The sequence below is a fragment of the Hylobates moloch genome, unplaced genomic scaffold, assembly GCF_009828535.3.
Source record: "Hylobates moloch isolate HMO894 unplaced genomic scaffold, HMol_V3 SCAFFOLD_11, whole genome shotgun sequence".
NCBI classification, from domain to species: Eukaryota; Metazoa; Chordata; class Mammalia; order Primates; family Hylobatidae; genus Hylobates; species Hylobates moloch.
In genome coordinates, this window is record NW_026652286.1 from 30,859,013 (window position 1) to 30,882,210 (window position 23,198).

General features: G+C 51.0%; 1 protein-coding gene across 6 annotated transcripts in view; it reads left to right on the top strand.

The window, feature by feature from the left end:
- PLEKHA7 (pleckstrin homology domain containing A7) overlaps positions 1 to 18,549 on the top strand; it is a 233,297-nt gene extending 214,748 nt beyond the window's left edge. The window contains exons 16-26 of one of the 6 annotated variants that reach the window (XM_032166529.2): positions 740 to 848; positions 1,044 to 1,270; positions 4,560 to 4,751; positions 4,847 to 4,964; positions 5,883 to 5,986; positions 6,465 to 6,665; positions 9,419 to 9,577; positions 11,982 to 12,115; positions 12,925 to 13,067; positions 15,852 to 15,906; positions 16,812 to 18,538. In XM_032166529.2, the coding sequence (XP_032022420.2) occupies positions 740 to 848; positions 1,044 to 1,270; positions 4,560 to 4,751; positions 4,847 to 4,964; positions 5,883 to 5,986; positions 6,465 to 6,665; positions 9,419 to 9,577; positions 11,982 to 12,115; positions 12,925 to 13,067; positions 15,852 to 15,880 (1,416 nt within the window). In that variant the 3' untranslated portion in view covers positions 15,881 to 15,906; positions 16,812 to 18,538. Of the gene's footprint in view, positions 1 to 739; positions 849 to 1,043; positions 1,271 to 4,559; positions 4,752 to 4,846; positions 4,965 to 5,882; positions 5,987 to 6,464; positions 8,145 to 9,418; positions 9,578 to 11,981; positions 12,116 to 12,924; positions 13,068 to 15,851; positions 15,907 to 16,811 lie in introns of those variants that run through there. The other 5 variants (XM_058446809.1, XM_058446810.1, XR_009215695.1 and 2 more) reach the window with 5 other exon arrangements.
- The last annotated feature ends 4,649 nt before the right edge of the window (positions 18,550 to 23,198 follow it).

Sequence of the window (23,198 nt, forward strand, 5' to 3'; positions counted from 1 at the left end):
AAAAAAAAAAAAAAAAAATTGCCCAGGTGAGAGCAGTGATATGACTTGTCTCACTGCAACCTCTGCCTCCAGGTTCAATAATTCTCATGCCTCCCCTCCAAGCACTGGATTACGGCTAATTTTTGTATTTATAGTAGAGATGGGGTTTCACATGTTGGCCAGGCTGGTCTCAAACTCCTGGCCTCAAGTGTTTACCTCCTTGGCCTCCCAAAGTGCGGGGATAACAGACAAGAGCCATTGCGCCCGACTCGTCTTAATTATTTTTAAGCATACAGTTCAGTGGTGTTAAGTACATTCACATTTTTGTGGGCTCAATCTCCAGAACTTTTTTCTTGTGTAACTGAAACTTTATACACATTAAATAGTTCTCCATTCTTCCCTCTGCCCCGCCCCCAGCAACCACTGTTGTACTTCCTGTCTCTATGAAATTGACTACTCTAAGTATGTCATACAGTATTTTAGTGGAATGGCACAGTGTTTACGGCAGTCTGTTTTTAAATTAGGTAGGCAAGCTGGACTGCTGAAAGCTACTCTGAAATTTCTCCCTGGATCTTGGGCGTTTTCCATGTCTTTGCTTCCCTGGAAAGCTATGAAGCAGGCTTGGTTCTAGCACTAGTGGGGTTTCCAGAAGGGATGCTGCCCCCCAGGGCAGGGGGCTCTGTCCGAAATGGTAGGATAAGTCCTAAGAAGAAACTTGTAAGGAGCTAAGAAGGCAAACCCACCACTTCGTCTTCCTCAGGAGAAATCGCAGATACAGAAAGATCTATGGAGAATTGAAGATGTCACTGCAGGCCTGAGTGCAAATAAAGAGAACTTCAGAATTCTAGTGGAGTCAGTCAAAAATCCGGGTGAGCTGTTCATCTTCCTGGGTGTGGGGGATCTGGTTGGGGGCAGGGTGGTGGGAGGGTGGAAGGCTGGGAACCAGGTGGGTGGGATGGCCCTTGGGGAGGTCGAGTCTTTGAGGTGCTAAATCACTCCACTCATCCTCCGAGGAAGGGGGTCTTTGTTCTATCCTGCGCTTTGTTTCCTCCTATGCCCCTTAGAGAGAAAAACGGTGCCTTTGTTTCCTCACCCGCCTGTGCCTTCACTCTCAACTTCTGAGAGCAAGCCGCCCCCACAGCCCAGTCCTCCCACCAGCCCTGTGCGGACCCCTCTGGAGGTTCGACTCTTCTCCCAGCTGCAATCCTACGTGCCGTACCGACCTCACCCACCCCAGCTGAGAAAAGTGACATCCCCCCTTCAGTCACCGACTAAGGCAAAGCCCAAAGTTGTAAGTAGTGATGACTAGAAGCTGAATGCCATTGTTTCCTCTCTGTCCTCAGATTACCTTCTCCTGGGAGAGAAACTTCTGGGAAAACTTGGGGAAATGGACCCAGCCAGCGTCCTAAAGGAGTCCTTAGTCACAAGCAGTTAAAAAGTAGTATTTCCTTGCTATTGTGTCTTATACTCTCAGAACTGGAAGAGCCCTGGAAGATGATCTAACCCAACTCTCCCATTTTGCAGTTGGGAAAACTGAGGCCCACCAAGAAGTGAGCGTGCTGAGTAGGGTGGAGTTTGTGATCTGCAGAGAGGTGTGTGGCTGTGGATGAAGCTGTCCCCATGCAAACCTCTGTGCAAATCCGCAGGGGGCTCTCCTGCAGTTACACAGCCTGTGGACAGTGAGCTCAGTCCAGTGGAAAAGTGTCCTTCCCTTCACCTGCCGCTGAGCACTGGGCTGGGTTGTGAGGGTGCTTTGATCTTTAAAATAACCTGGCAGAGTATACACAGCAAGAGCAGTATCCCCATTCCACAGAGAAGAAAACTAAGAGCCTAAATTGTTGACATTTGCTCAATGTCTCCATGCTAACTAGTGAATCCAATCACATCTCCTGGCCCTTCTCTTTTATTCTGTGCCATCTGCCATCTAATTGGGCCTTCAGTCCCAGATCCGGTCTGTGGCCTCTGTGGCTGACTGGGCCAGCACCTTGGTTTGCCTGGCATAGAAAGGGGCCAAGCTCTTGGCAGAGTCTGGGAATGCAGGAGACTTTAAAGAAATAGGAGATGTGGTCAGGTCCCAAGAGAGCTCACACCTCCAGGGCCAGGCCAGCCTTGGCTGGAGAACACAAGGAGGCTGGTCCCAGTGCAGGGAAGCCATAGCAGAGTGGACCTCGGAATGGGGCCCTCCAGATTTTTGCCAACAAAGGCTTGGAGGAGACTCACCTGGGCATCGTGTGTGCCTGGACCTCTGATGAGGTCAGTGCACAGTGCTGGGTAAGACACATGAGTTCTGCTACCCTGGTCCTCACCATCTACCTGCTTCCAGCCATAGCCCAGGGCCCAGAGCTGGACCCAGGGTATGGCCCAGCCCAGCCAGAGAGTCACTGTGGATTTCAACATCTTGAGATCTCCTTCCCAATCCCAGATCCAAGAGGTGGACTGGAGCTCTAGCCCTAAAACAGAAGAGGGAAAATACCAAAACAAACAGCAGGAATGTCTGGGGCTGCCAACATAGGGCAGAATGCTGCCAGCTGGGACAGGGAATAGGGGAAAAAGGCACTGGCATAGGAGCTGGGACACCCAGATTCCGGGACTGATTCTCTCACTCTGTCCTCAGGCAAGTCCGTCCCTTCTCTGAGCCTCCTCACTTTCCCTTTTGTAGATGGTCACAGAGGCTCCTCCTCAGCTTGGTCATCTGTGGCTCTCAGGCAGGGCTTTCTCAGCTTGGGTGAGCATCAGGATCACCAGGAGAGGTCCTCTCTCCTAGGAATATATGTGTGTTTGCCAGTTTTACCATTTGTTTTATTACTTGTTTGTTTTTAACACTTATAAGATGGGCGTGGTGCTGCGTGCCTGTAGTCCCAGCTACTGGGAAGGCTAAGGCAGGAGGATCATTTGAGCCCAGGAGTTTGAGGCTGCAGTGACCTGTGATTACACAACTGCACCCCAGCCTGGGCAATACAGCAAGACCCTGTCTCAAAACAAAACAAAACCCATTTATATTTGTGAAACAATAATATACATCCTGAAAATGACATAAAACAGGATTATATAATTTAATGAATAACAATAAAGAGACCACCTGTTTTATACCAACAGCTAGACTAAGAAATAGAACACCGCCAGCAACCAGAAGCCTGTGGGTTCTTTCCCAGGTCAAGCTTCTTCCTGTCTGCCAGAAGTAACCACCATCTTGACTTTTTGGATAATAATCCCCTTGCCTTTTTTTTTTTTTTTTTTTTTTTTTTTAAGTTTTAGTGCCTGTGTTGACTTTCCTAAACACTGTGATTATGCTGGTATATAATTCTATACTCTTGTATCTTGCATCTTTTCTTCAACATTATGTTTGTGAGATTTATATACATTGTTGCATGTGGCTATAGTTCTTTTATTTTTATTTGACTTATTTTCTTGAGTTTAATGTCTTTTTAAAAATAAATTAGATAATATTCTCAAAGGATACAAAAGGAAAAGATATAAAAAGTACATAATAACATGTCTCCTTCCTACCCTCTGCCTCCAGACATTCCATTCAATCAAAGGCAATCAATGTTTTATGTTTTATCTTTCTGGGGAGCTTTTTAGAAATTGGTGATTCAGATGTCTTGTCAGGATTGGAAACTGGATCCTCAGAGAACCAGTGTGTATCTTAGGCAGATGGCTTAACTTTCACACATCAGTGAAGCGTGTTGCTTTAGAAGACTGTTGATAAACCTTTGCTTTGGAGTGTTCTTTCCTGAACTTTCCAAGAGTTTGGAGTGCCGTTTCCTGAACTCTGCAAAATTCTTAAAAACAAAACCAAATTAGACCGAGAAAGAGGGAATTTAGGAGGTGGAAGGCGTGATGGTCATTAGTCCTGCGAGTGGGTGTTCATGGCAATCAGGGGCCGGTCTGTCGATACGTAGAGGAACCACAGCCCTCACAGAGCATTGTGGACAGGGAGTTTCAAGGAAAATGGTTGCATTCATCACATTCTAGGGAATGAACTGCATGGTAGGCAGTGAGTCACTCATCCTGACCGCCTGTTCTGAGTCAGGAAGGAGGAAATATTTTGTAACCATGCACATTTCTGATAGAAAGGCCAAGAGGATGTAGACTGTCCTTGTTCAGGTCCCCACCTTGCTGAAGGAGCCAGAGCTTGTGAAGGGCCAATGAGCAGGCTCAGGCTGAGCACTGCTGAGTGGGTAGATGTTACTCTCCAGGTGGGTAGTGCTGTCATAAGCATGGAAGTCAGGGCAGGCACATCTGCCTGCGATGTGCACTCCAGATGAGCGGAGGGAGCAGTTTGGCACAGCACCAAGGGCGTGGACCCGGGAGACCTGAGTCCTGGGTTTCAGGACACAGTTATACAGATAACACTTTGAGGAATAGAAACTGTATACATCTGAGGGGATAGAGGAGCAGAGCATGTCCCTTCTTCACTGCTCCTCCAGGGGAAGCGTGAGTGCTCCTTGACTGAGGCAGTCATGTTCTGTGGCTCCGATGTGGCCTCTTCCTACCCTTTAAACCTCCACTGTGGCAGTACCTACCAGTCCTCCCTCCAGCTCCGTCTCACTGACCACTGGTCTGGTTCTCTTTCTCAGCAGGAAGATGAAGCACCTCCCAGGCCCCCACTCCCCGAACTCTACAGCCCAGAGGACCAGCCCCCAGCTGTGCCGCCTCTGCCAAGAGAGGCCACCATCATCCGGCACACATCTGTGCGGGGCCTCAAGCGGCAGTCAGACGAGAGGAAGCGAGACCGGGAGCTGGGGCAGTGTGTGAACGGGGATTCCAGGGTGAGTGGGGGACCCTGGGGCTGCTACTCTGCATGTGGGGAGAGGGAAAGGAGTGTGACACTGGCAGGTCACATCACCTGGGACTCTGCCCACAGGTGGAGCTGCGGTCGTATGTCAGTGAGCCTGAGCTGGCGACCCTCAGCGGGGACATAGCCCAGCCCTCCCTGGGACTTGTGGGCCCTGAGAGCAGGTACCAGACGCTGCCAGGCAGAGGTAAGGCAGGGCCCCCCCTGGAGTTTCTCTGGGAATCCCACCACACTGCTTCCAGCCCTCAGCTGGTGCCTCGTACCCTTCTGCCTGCAGCTCCAGGCCTAGGAGTGAGCAGCAGCTGTCAGGGGGGTCTGGGATGCCAAGAGGGAGGACCTGGCCTGCCTTCCTCTGGCCCACATCCTGATTCTCTTCCTCTTTTGTTACATCTGTCCCCACGAACAATGATAACAGCAGTTACTAGAAAGCCTGGCACTGTTTAAGCACTTTATATAGACATGATATCACAACAATCCTATGAGGAAAGTACTGTCATCCACATTTTAGAGACATGGAAACTAAGGCCCAGAGAAATTAAATAACTTGCCAATTAGCTGATCATTGGTGGAACCAGAAGACCATCCCAGTGCTCTGGCTCCAGAGTCACTGCACCCTGTAGGCTGGAGTGCTGGGTGGCTGCCACCAGCTTGGCCATCTCAGACCTTCCAGAATGCCACTCTAAGACTCAGCGAGCCCTTTCCTTAAATGCTATCTTGCCAGTTGAGTGTCCTTCTCACTGTCCTCCTCACCCCAAGTTGGGTTGTGCAGGGTGCCTAAGAATGGATCAGGGGGCGAAAGGCATTCCTGCCCCTCCAGCCTTTCTACCTGCCAGGCAGCCAAGTCGTCTGCATATAAGGAAAGCCTGGGGTGGTCCACAGATCTGCAGGGACACTGCCCCCCATCAGGGACAAAGGTCACCCCTGGGCTGGCCCCCATCCTCTGTTGGGGACCTTGCTCCTCCATGCCCTGGGGAGGAAGAAGAGAAATAAGGGTGGGGCATTGACTGGATGCTCTTTGTCCTCCTACAAGAATGTGTGATGAGGGAGAAGCAGGGACCCATCCACCCCAGCACAAACATGCTTGCACTTCTCTTTCCTCACTAAGGACTCTCAGGGTCCACGTCAAGGCTCCAGCAGTCGTCCACCATTGCTCCCTATGTCACACTCCGGAGGGGTCTCAATGCCGAAAGCAGCAAGGTGACCTTCCCTGTGAGTGGCCTTGAGCTGTCGAGGACCTCCCTGCTCCTTCACATGGGGAGGGAGGGTCTCCCAGGGGGACAGTAGCTGGCCATCCCGTCAGCCCTGGGAATGGCCTCTGGGGTGGCCTCAGCCCCTCCTGAGCTCCCTGTCACCCACTGTCCACCAAGGAGGGCATTCTGCCTTTCTCTCTGGCCCGTCAGGGTGGCAGGAGGGAGCTCAAGAAGCCTGCACCCTGGGTTCTGGCTTCACTGGACAGGCCTGAGCCTAAGTGTCTGCATCTGCAGAATGGGTGCTGCTCAGAAAGCTCCTGAGGGTTGGGGGCATCATGTTGCTTAGAGGAAATAGTTCTCTAAGGCCAAGAGGAGCCCAACTAGAGTGTGCATGTGTGTGAGAGAGAGACAACGGGAATGCAGCCAGTGGGGTGGCTGTCCTCTGCGTGCCCAGCCCAGCCATTCTGTGTCTCTCTTGCCTGCCTCCTCTTCCTCAGAGACCCAAGAGTGCCTTGGAGCGCCTGTACTCAGGAGATCACCAGCGGGGCAAGATGAGTGCGGAGGAGCAGCTGGAGCGCATGAAGCGACACCAGAAGGCCCTGGTCCGAGAGCGCAAGAGGACACTGGGCCAAGGGGAGAGGACAGGCCTGCCCTCATCTCGCTACCTCAGCCGGCTGCTCCCTGGAGATCTTGGCTCAGTATGTTAGGAGGGGCCAGGCAGCGGGGCAGGGACAGGGAGCCGAGTGCCCCTCAGAGTCCCCCAAACACAAGCACATCACACCTCCCAGTGAGCGAGCTGTCCATTGACCTACGTGGGTCAGAGAACACCCCATGGGGCTGTTTGTCCACGACCCAGGCTGGACAAACGCCTGGTCAGAGGGTGACCTGAACCAGAGCTGGAGTGAGGATCAAACAGGCCTAGGAGCCTGAGGAAATACCCAGTCAGTCCTCCCAGCTGCAATGGAGAGGGGCCTTTGCAGGCGTTCAGAATCTCAGCCGAATTCAGGACCTGGGAATGCAGGCGTTCAGAATCTCAGCCAAATTCAGGACCTGGGAATATAGGGTTCAGAGAGGAGAGGAGGAAGATGGTGACATGATTTGGTTAGAAGCACAAGCAAACCGATCAGCCTCCCAGACCTGCCAGCAGATGCTGTGTGAGGGCGATGGAGCACAGGGTCACACCCCTGCCCCGAGGGCCACTGGTCTCCCTGGGCTTGCAGTGCAGAGGCCTCAGGGTGTCTGGGATTGCTGGGGAGGCCTGTGCTGCCCCCTGGTGGCGCTTCCTGGCGCTGCGCCCTGTCCACAGTCACCTTAGGTCCCTTTGGAAACATTCCATTTGACTTTTCCCTGTTGTTTGAAATCCCATGTTTCCCTAAACCTCTAGCCTGATTGTTCTTTCCCTAATTCATTGCACAAGCTCCTTTGCTTTTAGTGTTACCGCTCATTGCCTCTCTAATCCTGCCTGATTGTGTTTACAGAAGCTTCTGATTTGCATTGAACGTGCTCTAACTGGCCTGTGCTACTTGTTACCGGGCTTGTAATAGCGGTTCTTGTCTCCATAGCCTGTTGAATGTTCCCAGATGTGACTCACCTTTCTGCTGCCCTCTTCATGCAGGCCTACTGATTCATAATTCACTTGTCCCAAAAGCCACCCCACAAGCCTGAGCCAACCTGCTTGCCTGAGGCCACAGTCATTGGCAGAGGTCTGGGCATTATTAATTTATAAAGATTCATGCTTTACACCTGGACAGTAGACAGGGACTTCAGAGATTGCACATTTGAACACATTCTCCCAAGACTGAGGTTGTTCGGTTTTAATTCCTGTAGTCCAATCACACAATTTCTTATGGAAAACCTTTGGTGTTTCTGGTATTTAATAACTTGAAGGGATAGCAAAATATACTGTGTATTCAGAGGGCCTTTCTGCAGCTGTTAGCTCAGACACCAAAGGGGTAAGACCCAGGACATTCATATCTTTAAAAGCTGCAAACCTGGTAACCTTTAAACTTTTAAAACAAATGTCATATAGGGTAACACTGACCTTTTATAATTTGATGTCTCAAATGTAGAGATTATCTAAAAATCGTAACTTGAATACCTTGTAATTTTTCTCTTAAAAAAAGAAGACTTGTGTAAGTCTCTGCATCAACGCCAATAAACATGTTGCTTAATAATCATGGATTGGCGTGGTTCTTCCCCAGGATACCTTGTAGAGTCTAGTGAACTTTTCCTGTTTGTGAAAACAATCAGGCTGGGTTTAAATGAGGACTTATCTCTATTTGGAGCATTTGTGAGCGTGTAAGGAAATGAGTGTTTTCTTCGTGAATCATTAAATTGATTTTTTCATCCTTTGAACTTCAGTTGCCTAATACCTTCCAACAATAGTTGGAAACCATCACCTAAGAGTGATTACATTGATTTGGAGTCATTATTGAGAGCTTGTGCATGAATGGGTGAAATGTGCGAATATGGCTCTGGGTTTGGGGTTCTGGAGGGACTTGAGGCATCAAAGACAATCAGGACCATTTGGGGCTTTGAGGTGGATGGATGGGGAGAGAGAAGATGGCCTGGGATAGATAAGCATCTGCTTTGGTTTTGCTCAGAGGAAGAGAGGCTTTGAGCCTGCTCTATTCTCAACAACCTGCTCAGCGGTCAAAGGCCTGTGAGGGTGCAGGTCCTGGGTCAACAGGAAGTCACCACGGAGCTGGACAGTCATGGTTGGATCTTATGGGTTAGATTTTCCCTCTTGGGAAGCTTGTTACAAAGTTGATACTGTGAAACAGCCTTAGAAACATTCCATTTGATTTAGCATTTCAATTTTATATGATTTAGTTTTTTTTTCTAATTTAAAGAAAACATCTATCTCAAATAGATGGGTCTCACACAGCAGTTTTTCTGCCTCATTGGCTCCAAGCTGCTCTTGCTTGTACCTCCCCAGCCCTGCTGTGAGTGCGAGATCCCCCACCTACGAATGTTATCTTGTTGAAAATTCCCGATAGAAAGACCCTTGGTTATTCCTCTTGCTTAGCAGGGCCTTGAAGGGTGTGTTTTTCCATTAATTCTGAGCCTGGGACATATGTCTCCTGAACCAGCTGTAGAGAGTGGAAGGGACAAATCCCTTCTGTAGAACTCTGTCCCAAGTTGTTTGGAGGTCACCCTCTCTGGAAGCCTTCTGTTTCCCTGGGGACCACTGTGAGCCTGAAGTCATGAGTCTTAGACCTGTGCCCCGAGGGTGTAGTTTGAAACCTCTGGGAACCCAGATCAGAGAGCAATTAGCGGTCTGGAACAGCCCATATGAAGGGGACAGCAGCTTCATTCTCTTGCACATATAGCTTTTCCCTAAGGGGATCACAGGTTCATCTTCCAAAGGACCCCATGGAAAAAGGTGACCAGCCGGGCTCTTTCAGCAATCAGGAAGCGACTACGTTTAACCCTCTTGTTCTGTTGCCAGTGGAAGCGTGAGCAGGACTTTGACCTGCAGTTGCTGGAACGGGTCGTGCAAGGGGAAAAAAAGGACAAGGAGGAGAATGGCTGGTTGAAAGTGCAGGCCATGCCTGTCACTGAGTTGGACCTGGAGCCTCAAGACTATGACTTGGACATCAGCAGAGAGGTGAGGGCAGGCACTTCCTTCATGTCCTCCAGGAGACATGGCCTTCAAGCTCCCAGCCTGATCCACCTTCCCACTGTGGGGTATCATCCTGAACAGGGACATGGGTCAGCTACATTGTGGCCTAGGAGGACGGATGGATAGCAGCTTAAGGCAATGAAAGGAGGCCAGATATTTTGATGAAGGTTCAAAACTATCTCTGTAATTTAGGGCAAATTGCAATTTTAGCTTCTCTGCGCCTCAGTTTCCTCAACAGTGAAGTGGGTTGTGAAGAGGATTAAGTAACTGCACATTTTCTCGGGAGGTTTAGCGATCAAAGCCACATGGTAGGCACGTGAGCAGCAGTTGTTATTGTTAGGAAATGTTCCCTGCAACACCAGGGGTTGGCTTTGCAACTGGCTGGTGAGGCCAACTTGGGCAGTCTGACTAGGGGAAAATGGGGGGGCAGGTTTGAAAATCACAGGTGAAATTTCCAGCCATGATAGAAGCTGGTCTGAATTCTTCTGGTGCAGAGTTCTGGTCTGAATTCTTCTGGTGCCCTCTGGTGGCTCATGTGCATCATGACAGGGCAGGCCCAGGAGAGCAAGTAACTCCTGGATCTCTACCCATCAGGAAATGTCTCTACCCAAGGGGAGAGAAAGGGAACTCGGGATGACACACTCAGCATCTTCAAGACGTAGATTGTCTCCTATGGCCTATGTCAATGCTATTCCTAAGCTCTGCAGGGCAGTGTCTATGGCTGCTTGGTTCACCTTTGTATCCCTAGCCCCTGGCACAGGGCCTGGCACACAGTGGGTGCGTGGTACATCTTTGCTGCATCTTTGACTATGTTGAATGAATCACACAGTGACCCATAAATGTACCAAAAGCATTTGTACAAGGACTTGGCCTGCCTGGAAACTGCACAAGAGGTAATGTTCTCACCACATGAAGGATGGATCAAGGCGAGACCTCAATAAAACTTTCCCCCAGGTCTGTGTGATAGGAGAGTGAGTACTGAGGAGGACCTGTGTCTTCCAGAGCCTTCCTGCTGTCTTAAGAGGCAGTGCCAGGCCCATTCACAAGCTGATTTGCCAATGGTATCTACCTGACTCAATATGTTAGGGGTTCCTGTGGTCTTTGGGAACAAAGGAACAGTGTGTGGATAAGATAGATGCCTGTACAGTTACTGAGTTTTGGGGTCTGCTGGGGCTCTAGGAGTTAACAAGGCTGGTCTCCTGCCCCAAGACCTTGTTTCTTTGCCATCTGAAACAGCCAAAGGTCTGTGCGTTCTCAGATTCACAAAAGAAGCCCCAACATGCTGCCTCGGCAGGGGAAGTGTGTTCTGTGGTGTCCTGATTGCCTGTCAGCCCAGGGAAAAAGTTCTTCCTTATCTCTAACCTAAATTCCTCCTGCTACAATGTAATCTGCTTCCTTCCTCTAAATCTGTCCTCATTGGAGTAACAGAGAAGAGCTTATTTCTTGCCATCTCCAACAGAGTGAAAGGGCTGCATGTGGGTTTAAATCCATGACCAGATTTGCCCTGAGATTGGATTAAGCTTGGTTTTAGGAGCTTCAACCTACCCCATTTTAGTGTGCTTTTGTAATTCAGGGAGGAAAAAGTTCCTGGAGCATGCAAAAGCTTCCTTTAGTGTTCTTAGTCCAAGCAAGGTTTCACCAAGCCGAGTTTGCCACTAGGTCCACGGGAGATGCTGGTGAGGTGGAATTTGGGGCCATTTTCCTCTGGCCAGCAGTAGATTCAGCATAGCTGCCTCCTGTCTAGATCAGAAGAGCTTTTTTAGGGACGGAAAGCACCATCACATCCTTTCATTCATCCACCTGTCAATCATCCATTTATCCATTATCCATCCATTCAGGGAGAATTAGTTGGAGGGCTACTAAGTACTAAGTCCCTGCATTAGACAGAGGGAGACAATGGTGAATGGAAAGTGAGGGGGTGGAGGGGATCAGAGAAGGCTTCTCAAAGTGAGGTTGAAAAGATGAGTCAAGGGAACAAAAGGAAGAGCTTCCTAGACAGAACAGAGGCCCCACTGTGGGCGGGGAACTGGAGGGACTGGTTGATCAGTGGCTGGAGAGGTCATCAGGGGTCAGAACACTTAGGGCCTTGGCGGTGGCATTAAGGATGATTATTTTTTATCCCGAGAGCTTGTAGTCTAGTTATTTCGCCCTTCCCTTCCCCCAGCCTATAGGAGGTTGGCTGGTGCAGTGGAAGGAACATGAGCTTTGGAGTCGGACTCAGGTTCAAACCTGGATTCCACAACTGACTAATTTTGTGATCTTAGCAAGTTACTTAGCCTCTGTGGACTCTGCTTGCTTCCCATGGTGGGAGGGGACAGAGGTGGGGAAAGCAAGTCCTAAACCCAGACATCTGAGCCTCTCCCCCTGCCACCTCCTGGCTTCTCCCCAGCTGTCCAAACCAGAGAAGGTGTCAATCCCTGAGCGCTATGTGGAGCTAGATCCCGAAGAGCCGCCCAGCCTTGAGGAGCTGCAGGCACGGTACCGCAAAGCCGAGAAGATCCGCAACATCCTCACCCGGTCAAGGTCAGCCCTCGCTTGCTCAAGTGTTGGCAGGTCACCCTGACCCCAGGTGGTATCTATACCATGTGGGCCCTGGGCCAGGCTGGCTGGGGTGCGTGTTTTGCCAGGTCTTCGTCTCAGGTAAGCCCTACTCATTGGAGGGGGCAGGCTGGTGGTACATCACCAGCAGATCAGCAAGGAAGCCTGCCTGGGTCATCTGGAAAAGCCTGCAACATTCATAGAGGCTTCTTGTCCTGGGCTCTCACCCCCAATTCTGTGTCCCAAGTGACCCTAGCAAGTGTGGAGAGTGGAGCCAAGCATGGCCGTGAAGTGGACCCAGTTGGAGATCAGCTCCAATGATGGTCCTGCCAGCATTTGGGCCTGTGCACCCTCATGCAGACCAGCAGATCAGAGCCAAGGGTGCCAGCCTTGTTCCTAGGGCACCAGAGTCGTTGCCCACTCCAATGGATGCTGGCCTGGGGCCCCTCTGAAGTGACTTTACTGTCCCCTAAGCCTCAATAGCTTCAGAAATTTAATCTTGTTTGTAAGCCTGCCTTTCAGAGCTGGCTTAGCCATCTCATGTCTGAATTTAACAAGAGCCACCAGCTAGAGCCGTGAACTTAAGGCCTCTGGCCTTCCCAAAGGAGGAACAAAGTTGGGACCGTTTGGGTGTTTGGGGAAAAGTGTATACCTTTGTCTAGGGAGAAAGTACCACAGTTTTTGTCTGATCCCCCCTCAAAATGTTGAGAACCTCTAGGCCAGGGAGACCCTCCATTCCTGAGGCTGCTGCCCAGGGCAGGAGGGCCCATGGTCTGCTTCCGACCCTCCTGCAGCATGTGCAACCTACAGCCGACCTCAGGCCAGGACCGGAACAGTGTGGCTGACCTGGACTTGCAGCTGCAGGAGCAGGAGCGCATCATCAACATCTCCTATGCCCTGGCCTCCGAGGCCTCCCAGCGCAGCAAGCAGGTGGCAGGTAAGTCCATGGCCCAGCCCCCACGGCCTGGATCCTGCCCCACTGCACCTGTGGGCTTGGGTCCAGCATGGCCTGTTCCAGAGCCAGTGGAAAATCAGGTGTCAAGGATGGTAGTTGAGGGTCAGTGGTGTGTTCCCCTGACCACTCGGCATCCTGTCCCATGAGCACAGCAGGACTTGGAAAGGAAGGTGGAGCAGGCCACACAGTGGGGGAGACCAAGGGGGCCCAGAAGCTCAGAAGTGTCAGGGGATAAAGGTCCCAGGAGGAGCGGGTGCTGCTACCCCAGTTCTTCTGAGACTATGAGCTAAGAACAGGTTTTTCAAGGTGCTGAGCCAAGGGGCTAAGGTTTCTGACCTCATGAAGAAGGGGGCAGGAAAGTGGTTGATGCTTGGATTTCTTGCTGGGGCAAGGCAGAGGGGGGCCCCTCTCACATTCCCTGGCCCCCTGCCTTGGTCTCTAAAGTAAAGCCAGTGTTCACCTTGTCACAGTGTACTGTGCCAGAAAGTACAGGACTTGGGAAGTGGGACTTTGCAGTCCAATTGGAAAAAAATAACACCATGAGATGAGAACGTGTGTGTGTGTGTGTCCGTGTGTCTCAGTGTGTGTCTATGTGTGTGTCTGTGTGTGTGTGTCTGTGTATGTGTGTCTGTGTGTGTGTGACTGTGTGTATGTGTGTGTGTATGTGTATAAAAGGGCTGCTCTTTCTCTCAGCCAGGAAGGAGACCGCAGGCTCCTCCTTCCACTCACAGCTCACCTGCCTGTGTGTGCCTTGTGCCTTCACAATTCACCCGGTAGCATTTCTCCCCCAATGCAGAGGCCATTGTGTGTCTGGGTGGTGCTCCTGGCCAGGTGTGCTCCTTCTGGGGAGGGAACAGCCATGGAGCCTGAAGTGGTGTCATGGCCCTACTAATTCTCCAACCCTGGCCAAAGTGTCTAGAAGTAGCCAAGGATGTGGCCGGCAGGGTCCTCAGATGCCTGGGCCTGGGGAGTCTCGTCTGGAGATCAGAGCTTTGCTGTGGCCCCAGAGGGCCATGAGAGTGACTGGCAACAAGGGGCGGGGCCACAGTCTTAGTCAAAACCTGTTCTCTGTCCCCCACAGCCTGATCTTGCACAGAGTCCTTGAAATCTCTGCTGTCCTCAGTCCCTTCGAGCACATGCTGAGTCGGCTGAGAGGTGGCCGGTGTGGTGTTCTGGGATTAGGGCTGCAGGAGATGACTCATCCAGACCTCTCCTCCTCATTAACCTGGGGTTCATCTTAGCAGCTTTTGAGCTCCTCCTGGGGAGAGTTCAAGCAGGGGCGGCTCCCCCACCATACCATGCCCTCCTCTCGCCTTGCTTGCTCTAACCCTGGGGAGGGCTGCCATCCTCGGCCTGCTTACTGCCAGCAGATGAGCGCCCCCAGCCCTAACATGCCGCAGCCAGTTTCCAGGGCCTTTCTCCCTCCCGACTCAGGGGTGATCTTTGCTGCGGCCTTTCCTCACTCTTGATCCCTCGCTCCATCTCAGAAACATATCCAGGACCTGCAGCCTGACCCATCTGGTTCCCCAACAGGCCCCATGGATCTGTCCCTCACCCTCAAGCCCAGGCCCTTCGTGGTGGGCAGCAGGGCCCATGCCACCCCAGCCTGCCAAATGGGGCATCTGGTGCTGCAGGAGCTGATGAGGAGTCTAACACACCACTTAATTCCTGTGTGCCCCATCTAGCACAGCAGCTGGCCCTCCTCCCGCCTAAAGGCCCCCTGTCTTCCAGGACGGTGCCATCTTACCCCCCTTTTACCAACGGACTCCACTACACCTTTGTCTAACACCTTCCAAGTAAGAGCCCCTGTCTGGTGTGCTTCTGCCTGCTCCCTGCACCTCCCTAGCGCTGAGCCCCTCACCTCCCTGCTGTGCTGAGATGACTGCAGTGCCACCTGCTGACGCCTCCTTCCACTGGCAAAGCGGCCGCTGGGGGGACTGTTCTGACTGGTAGGCAGGTGGGAAAGTGATGCTTTTTAGGAACTCAGTCCTCAGTGGCTCTAATACAATAGGGACTGAGTGATCCACCCTGCTGCCTCCATGAAATCTCTAGAACCAGAACTATGCCCCCCATCCCCTGCTCTCCTCAGTAGGGCAGCCTGATGCCCGAGAACCAGTGCAGACCACACTGCCAGCCTCGGGGGGCTGGAAAGCAAGAGTTAGATCTTGGCCTTTCAGGGCTTTGGCCAAAGAAATTGAAGAACTGTAAGATTGGGAAAAGTCCAGTTCTACAGATGAGGAAACTGAGGCCCAGTGAGGGGCCGGGGCTCACTCCAGATCACAAAGAATTGGTGTCAGCGCAGAGACTGAGACTGCCCTTTTGGTCACTGGGCACTTTAAGAGGGAGAGAAAGGGAAGCCCAGGGCAATGTGAAATTGGCCCTCAGCCAGGAAGAAAGCTCTGGCACCACCCCTACCAAGTCCTCCCCATGTGGGCATCTAGTGATGAGAGGCAGTGTGGGATGAGGAGGGAGCTCTGGAACAGGAGGCCAGCATCTGGTCCAGTCTCAAGTGAGTTCTTGGCCTGGGCCTGTTGCTTTTGAGCCCATCGGTTCACCTGGACAGGGGAAGGTCAGACTGCCGGTCTGGGCAGTCCTTTCCCTGACATCCCATCCCACTATCATTTTGCAGGGCTTTCCTCTCTCCTTCCTTTACATATACTTGTGGTTAACATTGTTGAGTGCCTGCTGTGTGCCAGGCATTGTGCTAAGCATCTCTTTCGATCCACACAACAACCCTATGAAGATATTTTCCCCCCCGTTTTACAGATGAAAAAACAAAAGCTCAGAGACCTTGAGGGATTTGCGCAAGGAATCGCAGCTTGTAAGTGCTGGGGTTTGAACCCCTTTGATGTGAGTTCAGAGCCTTTGTTCCCCATCACCACTCGTGGGTTCATCTGGGCCGCTCCGAGCAGCTCTAGGTGTTTGGAGAAAGAAGTGAAAGGAGGGAGAGAGTATTTGTGAAGCAGGGAACTAAGCATGATTTTTTGGCAGGTGTCCATCCTGAGTGCTTCCCCTGCCTCACAGCAGAGTCAGCAGGTCCCCGCCAGCCTGAGCATGAAAGGAAGAGGCCAGCCTCCTTGGGCCAGGCTCTGAGGAGGTGTGGAGTAGAGGCCCCACGGTTGAGGAGCCATAGGGAAGTGCTCTAGTCACGTCCATTGTGAAGGCCACATTTGGGGGTGTGGCTTTCTCCTAGAGATCTGAGCACAGTAACAGCACTCAGTCACAGAGAGGCAGGAGAGAGGCTCTGTTCCTCCTGGGTTTTGGTGCCCCCATGGCTGTAAGATTGGCCTATTATACTCTTTGGAGTACTGCATTTCTTCTTACCCTCACAGCATCCTTGTTAAGAAGTGAGTATGACCACCATGTTTTTTAGGTTAGAAAAACAAGGCCCACAGAGGCCAAGAGCGCTACCCACATTGAAAGAATGAAGGGCAGGGCCAGACTGCACTCTTATTAGAGTCTTTGCCCTGTCAGGATGGGGACTCAATTTAGGGGCCAGCATGTGTCTAGCAGTGGAGTAGGGGTACAGGGAGGGTGGGGCGAGAGCCCCATGTGTCCTAGAAGCTGAGGGTCCCCCAGCAGCGGCCGCATTGCCAGAGCCCCCTGCTCTGCTGCTCTGCCTGTCCACCTATCTGCCATTCTGTCATGTGTGTGCAGACGTGCCTGCTCCCTGGATGTGAGCAGGGCTCCTGCCAGCCTCTCACTGTCTCCTGTGCTTTTTGCCAGCCCAGGCAGTGACTGACCCGTGACCCAGCATGCAAAGGAGAAGCCTGGAGCCAGGGGCCCAGTGGAACCAGCTTCCTCCAAGGAGATGACCTTTCTGCCCCCAAGGAAACCCCTTCCAGCTGAGCAGGGAATCCGGCTGGAGAAAGGAGCAGCTTACCGACTGCGGGTGTTCACCACAGGCCAGGCCCTAATACGCATCCACTAGTTTAGCTCAGACTCCTCTCTACATATGAATGGCAAAGGCACTTTTGATACACACTGTAAAATACACTGTATTTTAGAATTGGGATCTATTTTCTAATGTTCACCTCAAGGGCTGAGTGGCAGGAAGGTTGAGGATACAGGACCTTGCAGCTGCACGTACAGATTCAGGTACTTTTGGGTAACAGGTGTTGGGGGGGGCGGGAAGGGCGGGGCAAGTCGAGGCTAGTCCACCTTCCAATGACCTCAGGAGAAAGTGAGATTTGAAGAGGTGTTCCCAGTAGACTCCAGCAAGAGGCTGGTTGGCGTGCTGTCTGGGAGAAGAGGGGCCCTTGGCTGCAGAGATCAGCTGTCCCTGACCTGATGATGACCAGCTCTGTGTGAAACTCCACCAGGATCGCACGTGGAGCCCAAGTCTGTGCCTTGCCCCTTGGGTTTGGCTTAGGGGCAACAGTGTGTTCAGGAGGACTGGGGCCCACAACCTGCCCCCAGGCTTCCCTCAGCAAAGGGCTCTTGTCAGAAAGAAAAAAGCAGTTTGCTTTCTTTTTTTTTTTTTTTTTTTTTTGAGACGGAGTTTCACTCTTGTTGCCCAGGCTGGAGTGCAATGGCGTGATCTCGGTTCACTGCAACCTCTGCCTCCTGGGTCCAAGTGATTCTCCTGTCTCAGCCTCCCAAGTAGCTGGGATTACAGGCATGCGCCACCACGCCTGGCTAATTTTGTATTTTTAGTAGAGATGGGGTTTCTCCATGTTGATCAGGCTGGTCTCGAACTCCTGACCTCAGGTGATCCATCCGCCTCGGCATCCCAAAGTGTTGGGATTACAGGCGTGAGCCACCATGCCCAGCCTGCTTTCATTTTTAACAGTACACATTGAAGTACAGAAAAGTTGGGAGGAAGCAGCTTTCATTGTATCATAGCAATAAGCTCCACACTGGGTGACATCTACCTAGAAATCCCTTCCCTCCAACCAGGCCATGATGGGAACCTTTGCTGCCTGCCCTTGGAGAACCCCGGATTGGCTTCCCTGGGACTCAGGTCTGGTGGCAGGAGGGCAGCAGTGTGCCCCCACCATCCCTCATGGCCTGCCGCCAGCAGGGCCATAATGGCAGGACTTTGATTTGATTTCCAGCCCCACATGAGGAGGGGGGCTACCAAGCCAGGTGCAGTGTTTGTGGCCCTTTATTTAAGTTGTGTTCTTATGTTATTCTGCATATAAACAATGACGTTTAAATGGAAAAAACAACAACAACAAAAACCTCCATTGGGTGGAGCCACACTTTAAATGAAAATTTCTCTTTGACTATGCTCAGAAAAAAAATAGAATTTTGAATATATTTAGCAGTTGTCGTCTATTTTTAACTAACTCCATATGCTGCCAGTATCGACTTCATGACATTTGCCAAAATAAAATTTTATTTTTGCCTTTATAAGATTTTCTTGGAAAAAATGAAATGAATATTTTGCAAGAAAAAGTTAATTTAAAAATGTAATGGTTTGCAAAAAAAATGTGATGTACAGATTAAAATATTAACCTGATATGTTTCCTGTTTCTTGCTGGCTGTAGTCTCTGGTGAGTGGCCTGTGTACATTTGTTTCCATTTCTTTGGAAAATCCCCACTGTCAGCTCTCGGCCCTGCTTCTATTTACCTACGAAAAGTTTCTTCTGGTGACGGTTCCTTGACATTTGATTGACTGTAGAGGCCTGGGGTGAGGAGGCCTGTGCTCCTGGACCCTGGCTAGGCTTCCACAGCTGCTCAAGGCAACCCCCTACTCCATCCCAGTCATAGGAGCCACCAGGCTGTGGACTCCCTTGTGGGGCTGGTTTGTCAGACAGACTGCAGTCCAATTCAAGACAGAGCAGGGAACGCTGCGGGCCCCCTTCCAACCCACATGCTGCCGGCTCACTCCTGGGAGGCAGCTTAGTGACGGACCATTGCAAACTGGATTTGTATTTAATTCATTTTGACTTGTGATGTATGCTCAAAACAGAAGGCAAGAAGCCAGTTCCATTGAGGGGTGTGTATATTTCTGAGCTTGTTGTTAACGGCAGTTTTTCTCTACTGCCAAGAAGAGCATTCGAGGTTCATGGTGACTTTCCAACTATTTAAACTGGGGAAAGTAGATTCCAAGGCATTCCGAACAGGGGGTACTGCTGCTTTTTTAGCTACTGAACTCTGAATTTTAAAATAAAATGTACTCTTTGATTTTAAACATTACTTGGAGATGTCACCATAACAGATGAAGGGGGGGGTGGTGGTGAGAATGATTTCATAACTGAATGCAAAGCCTCCCAAACCAAAAAAGAAACCACATAGGAGATAATACCCACCCCACAGGGTGGCCATCTGCAGACATTTTCTCAGTGAAAACATGCCAGTGGGTTTATTTTTTATTTATTTCTTTATTTACTGTTGGTCTCACTTTCTGTCTCACACATACAATGCTGTGTAAGAGGGAATGCGGAACAACTACCTTGCTGCTCTTTCTAGAGCATGCCATTAGGGAGGAGGGGTAGCCTGTTCTATAGGAATTGAGGCCCAGATTTCAATCTACAGGTTGAGTGAGTGTGTGACAGGCCCTCAACTCGGAGTCGACGGAGACTACCATGGTCAGAAAAGGCACACTCCATCTCCATCCTGCGTAGGCAGGCGACGTGGCCTGGCCTTGAGAGCAGTCTCATTACCTGAGGTAAGATGGGGCCATCTGTGATGGTGCTGGCTGGCCGGTGACACTACAGGGTGGGGAGGACTCTGGGGAATGCCATGTGGCCCTGTGATTCCAACTTCCCTTCCTTCCAGGAGACCCCAGGGCCTTAAACGAGATTGCAGTTGACAAAGGGGATGTGAGCACACTTCTGCATCCATTTGCTGGTGTCCACTCCTCAATTCTGACTTTACCGCAGGTGCAGGTTGAGCCCTGGATGTCTAGTTTTAGCAAGAACCAACAACATTTTAGGATCTAGTATGAAACGGGTTAGGAATAACATCTTTTCCTAATGCCTTCTTGAACCTCCTGAACTGCCAAGATTCTCAACATGTTCAGAACGTCATTCAGATGATTACAATCGTATGTAGGATTTGTGAGTCCATATGAAGTAGACGTGCCCAGACTAGCGTAGACGATGAAAACAAGCGTTTTGTTTTCTCCATCATTCACTTTCCTGCCTGCCTTGGTGTCTGTGGGAGTGTAAGCTGCAGCTAGCCCCTTCCTCTCTCTCTAACCCCTGGGCTGCCTTCAGGTCATCTGGGTTCTCTAGAATTTTCCTGGTTATTTTAGGTTTCAGGGCATGGCCGGGGAATCATCTCTCTGCCCACAGTTTCATTCCAGGGGCCTGAAGGGATGGGGGTGGGGTGGAGCAGACCCTGGCTCAGGCTCAGCCAGACAGGAGCCCATTTTGGGCTTTGGGAATTTCCCACAAGGACAGCAGAGGACTCCCTGGCAAGTCCTTTTGTGTTCTTACCAAGGGTGGGAAAGAAGAATCATTATTTGTATAATCCCCATATCACATTTCTGAGATGTGGCGGACAAATGCTGGGAGGCCTCTGCTTCCGACTCAGCATCAGATGCTGGGGTGTGCAAGGGACTTTGCCCATGTGGGTTGGGCACCGTTATGAAAAGAACAAAGAGACCTGGCTGGGGAAGACATGAAAAATGGCAGAGCCCCTCCCGGCCCAGTAAACACACCATGGCTTTGCCACCTCCACTCAAAAGGCTACCACTTTCATTGCTCTCCTAGCAAAGAAACCTTTCTTCAGAGCGAGTGGCGGGGTACAAAGGCAGAGTACAAAATGTGCGCACATCACAGTCTCTGCAATTCTGTTTGAACAAGCCTATTGATTGGGTCTGACCCTGTTACATTTTTTCCCTATTATTTGAAAAGGTGCATCTAAGTGTAGTGAATTGAACCAGTGGAGCTGAACTTTCCATGAAAACTTCTCAAGGTATTTCTTCAGTTCAAAGCTTTTGAATTTTAAAGGGCATTTTTAATATGAGTCTGTTGAGTATTCTCTGCCACAGCCCAACAAGGGATGTTAAATGCAGATGAGGTTGGAGCAGGGTGAGGAAGGGAGCGGACCTGCAGGGGAGGGTGTCGACCAGCCCAGGAAGGTCTGGGTTTTGGGGAGAAAGGCTCAGCCCCATGCTCTGGAGCTGCTCGTGCAGACCCTAAAAGGGACCTCTCTGAGCACAAGGGCAACTGTTAGCGACAGGGAAGAGGCTTCACAGCTTAACTTGAAGACTTGAACTGAGAGAGCCAGGAAGCACTTGCTGAGGGCTCCTCCAAAGGAAGAGGGTTTTGTCCTCATGCATAGAGGCTTCCTTGCTGTTTACTTTCTCTCATACTCGGCCCTAGAGCTGGGAAGGAACGCGGGAGGCTGAGTCCCTTGGCTGAGCTCACAGTCAGATAGGAAGCTGCCGTAACTGTCTGCAGCCACCTACATCCTCCAGTCCCCGGGTGGACCTCACTGATCAGTTGCAGATGCTTTCTCACTGAGCGCTGAGCTGCATCTCAATCCTTAACTGATTTGATATCTTTGGATTTGGATGTGCTGCTGGTTGTGTGGGCCATGGCAGCAGTCCCTTTTGCCATCCTGGCCCAGGACCCTGGAACTGTCCACTAAGTCTCACTCTCCCCACACGGAAGGAGGCTCCCTTTGGGGCACTGAGGGTGCACAGCTCCTTTTGACTGAGCTCCTGGCTCATGCCGGTCTGAGTCTCTGTTGCCCCTTAAGGCCTCTTGGGCCTGGAAAGCACCTCCTTCCTAGACCCAGAATTTGGGTTCAGAGGCAGAATCATCGCTGGGAGGAGCTGGAAAGTCAGGTCCTGCAAGAGAACCCAGGGCTCGGACATCCCAGTGAAGTCCTTTCAGGATCTTTGCCAAATCTCCAGCTTCGAAGACAGTGGCCCGGAGGAGCACAATAGGGTCAGGAGCACAATAGGGTCAGAATCACAGTGAAAAGCGGTAGTTCTCTGGGTCCCTCTCTGCCCACAACTGTGGGAACATCAGCGCCCCCCACCCCCAGAGTTCTCTTACCTTGTTCTGGGAGCCCCCGGAGGTGTTCCATGTATGCTCTGAAATCCATTTTCTTGGCTGTCACTTTCAGGACGTTCTGCTGTTACTTGTGTTTCTTGGGGCCACACTAGCTGTTAGGCAAAATAAGGTCCCAGTGACAGTAGTAACTCAGATTTCATGGCCTCTGCCTTCTGCTGCTCACCACAGGAGTCTTCTGCTGTTGTCTCACCTGGTCATTCCCAGGAGCCCCCAGACTTTCCTCACGTGAACTCACAACTGTCCTCTCAAGTTTAAGTTCTTCCACTTGCAGCTACTTGATGCCTACTGGCCATGAAGCCTGGAACAGGCTGGCTCCGCCACTGGGGATATGCTGGTCTCGCTTACTACTTGGGCCAAAGTGTGCCCTGGGCATCAGCAGGTCCCAATAATGGCCACTCATGCTTATAATTTTAAGGTCTCAAGCATTAACTAATTTAGAGGAAAACTTGCTCACCAAAAGGTGATAGTCTCCTTGTAAACTGGCAATTGCTTAGAGCACAAGCCTCACAAGATGCGATGGTTTCCATGACCCTTACCAACAAGAGAACTTCTGCAAGGCACTATCTGCTCCCATACACCTTGTTTTGGTAGCCAGCCTGTGGGCTTCTCCAAGGCTTTCTTTTGCTCAGTGCCCAGCTTATCACAGATGCTGACTGCTCGGGAAGGTGAGGTTGGAGAGACCGGGTGGGCTGTGGTGTCCACCTCTGCCTCCCCCTTCCCCACTTCTCACTATTCTAGGAGAGCTGGCCCTGGGGCAACAAGGCAGAAACCCAGGGAAGGTTCTGATAGATTGAACACATGTGAGCGTATAATGGACATGCTGAGCTTGGCACTGGGTTGGGGGGAGGGTGGAGAGCGTGGGAGTGACAATCATGGTTACACTCCAGCACCTCTTCCACCTCCCAGGAACTTGCCCACCACTGATGAATCTAGCCCATACCTGAAGCTCCACTAACCTCAGGTCGGAATCATTTTTCAGGTGGTTATTTTGGGTAGTAATAATTCTGGTTACATTTAGTGCTGCTTATGTATCAAGCACCTTGTGTTACTCTCTGTGGCAGATACAGTAACTACAAACAGATAACCATGTGTTCCTCCCCATCATGCTGCCACTTTAGACTCAAGCAAGGCCATA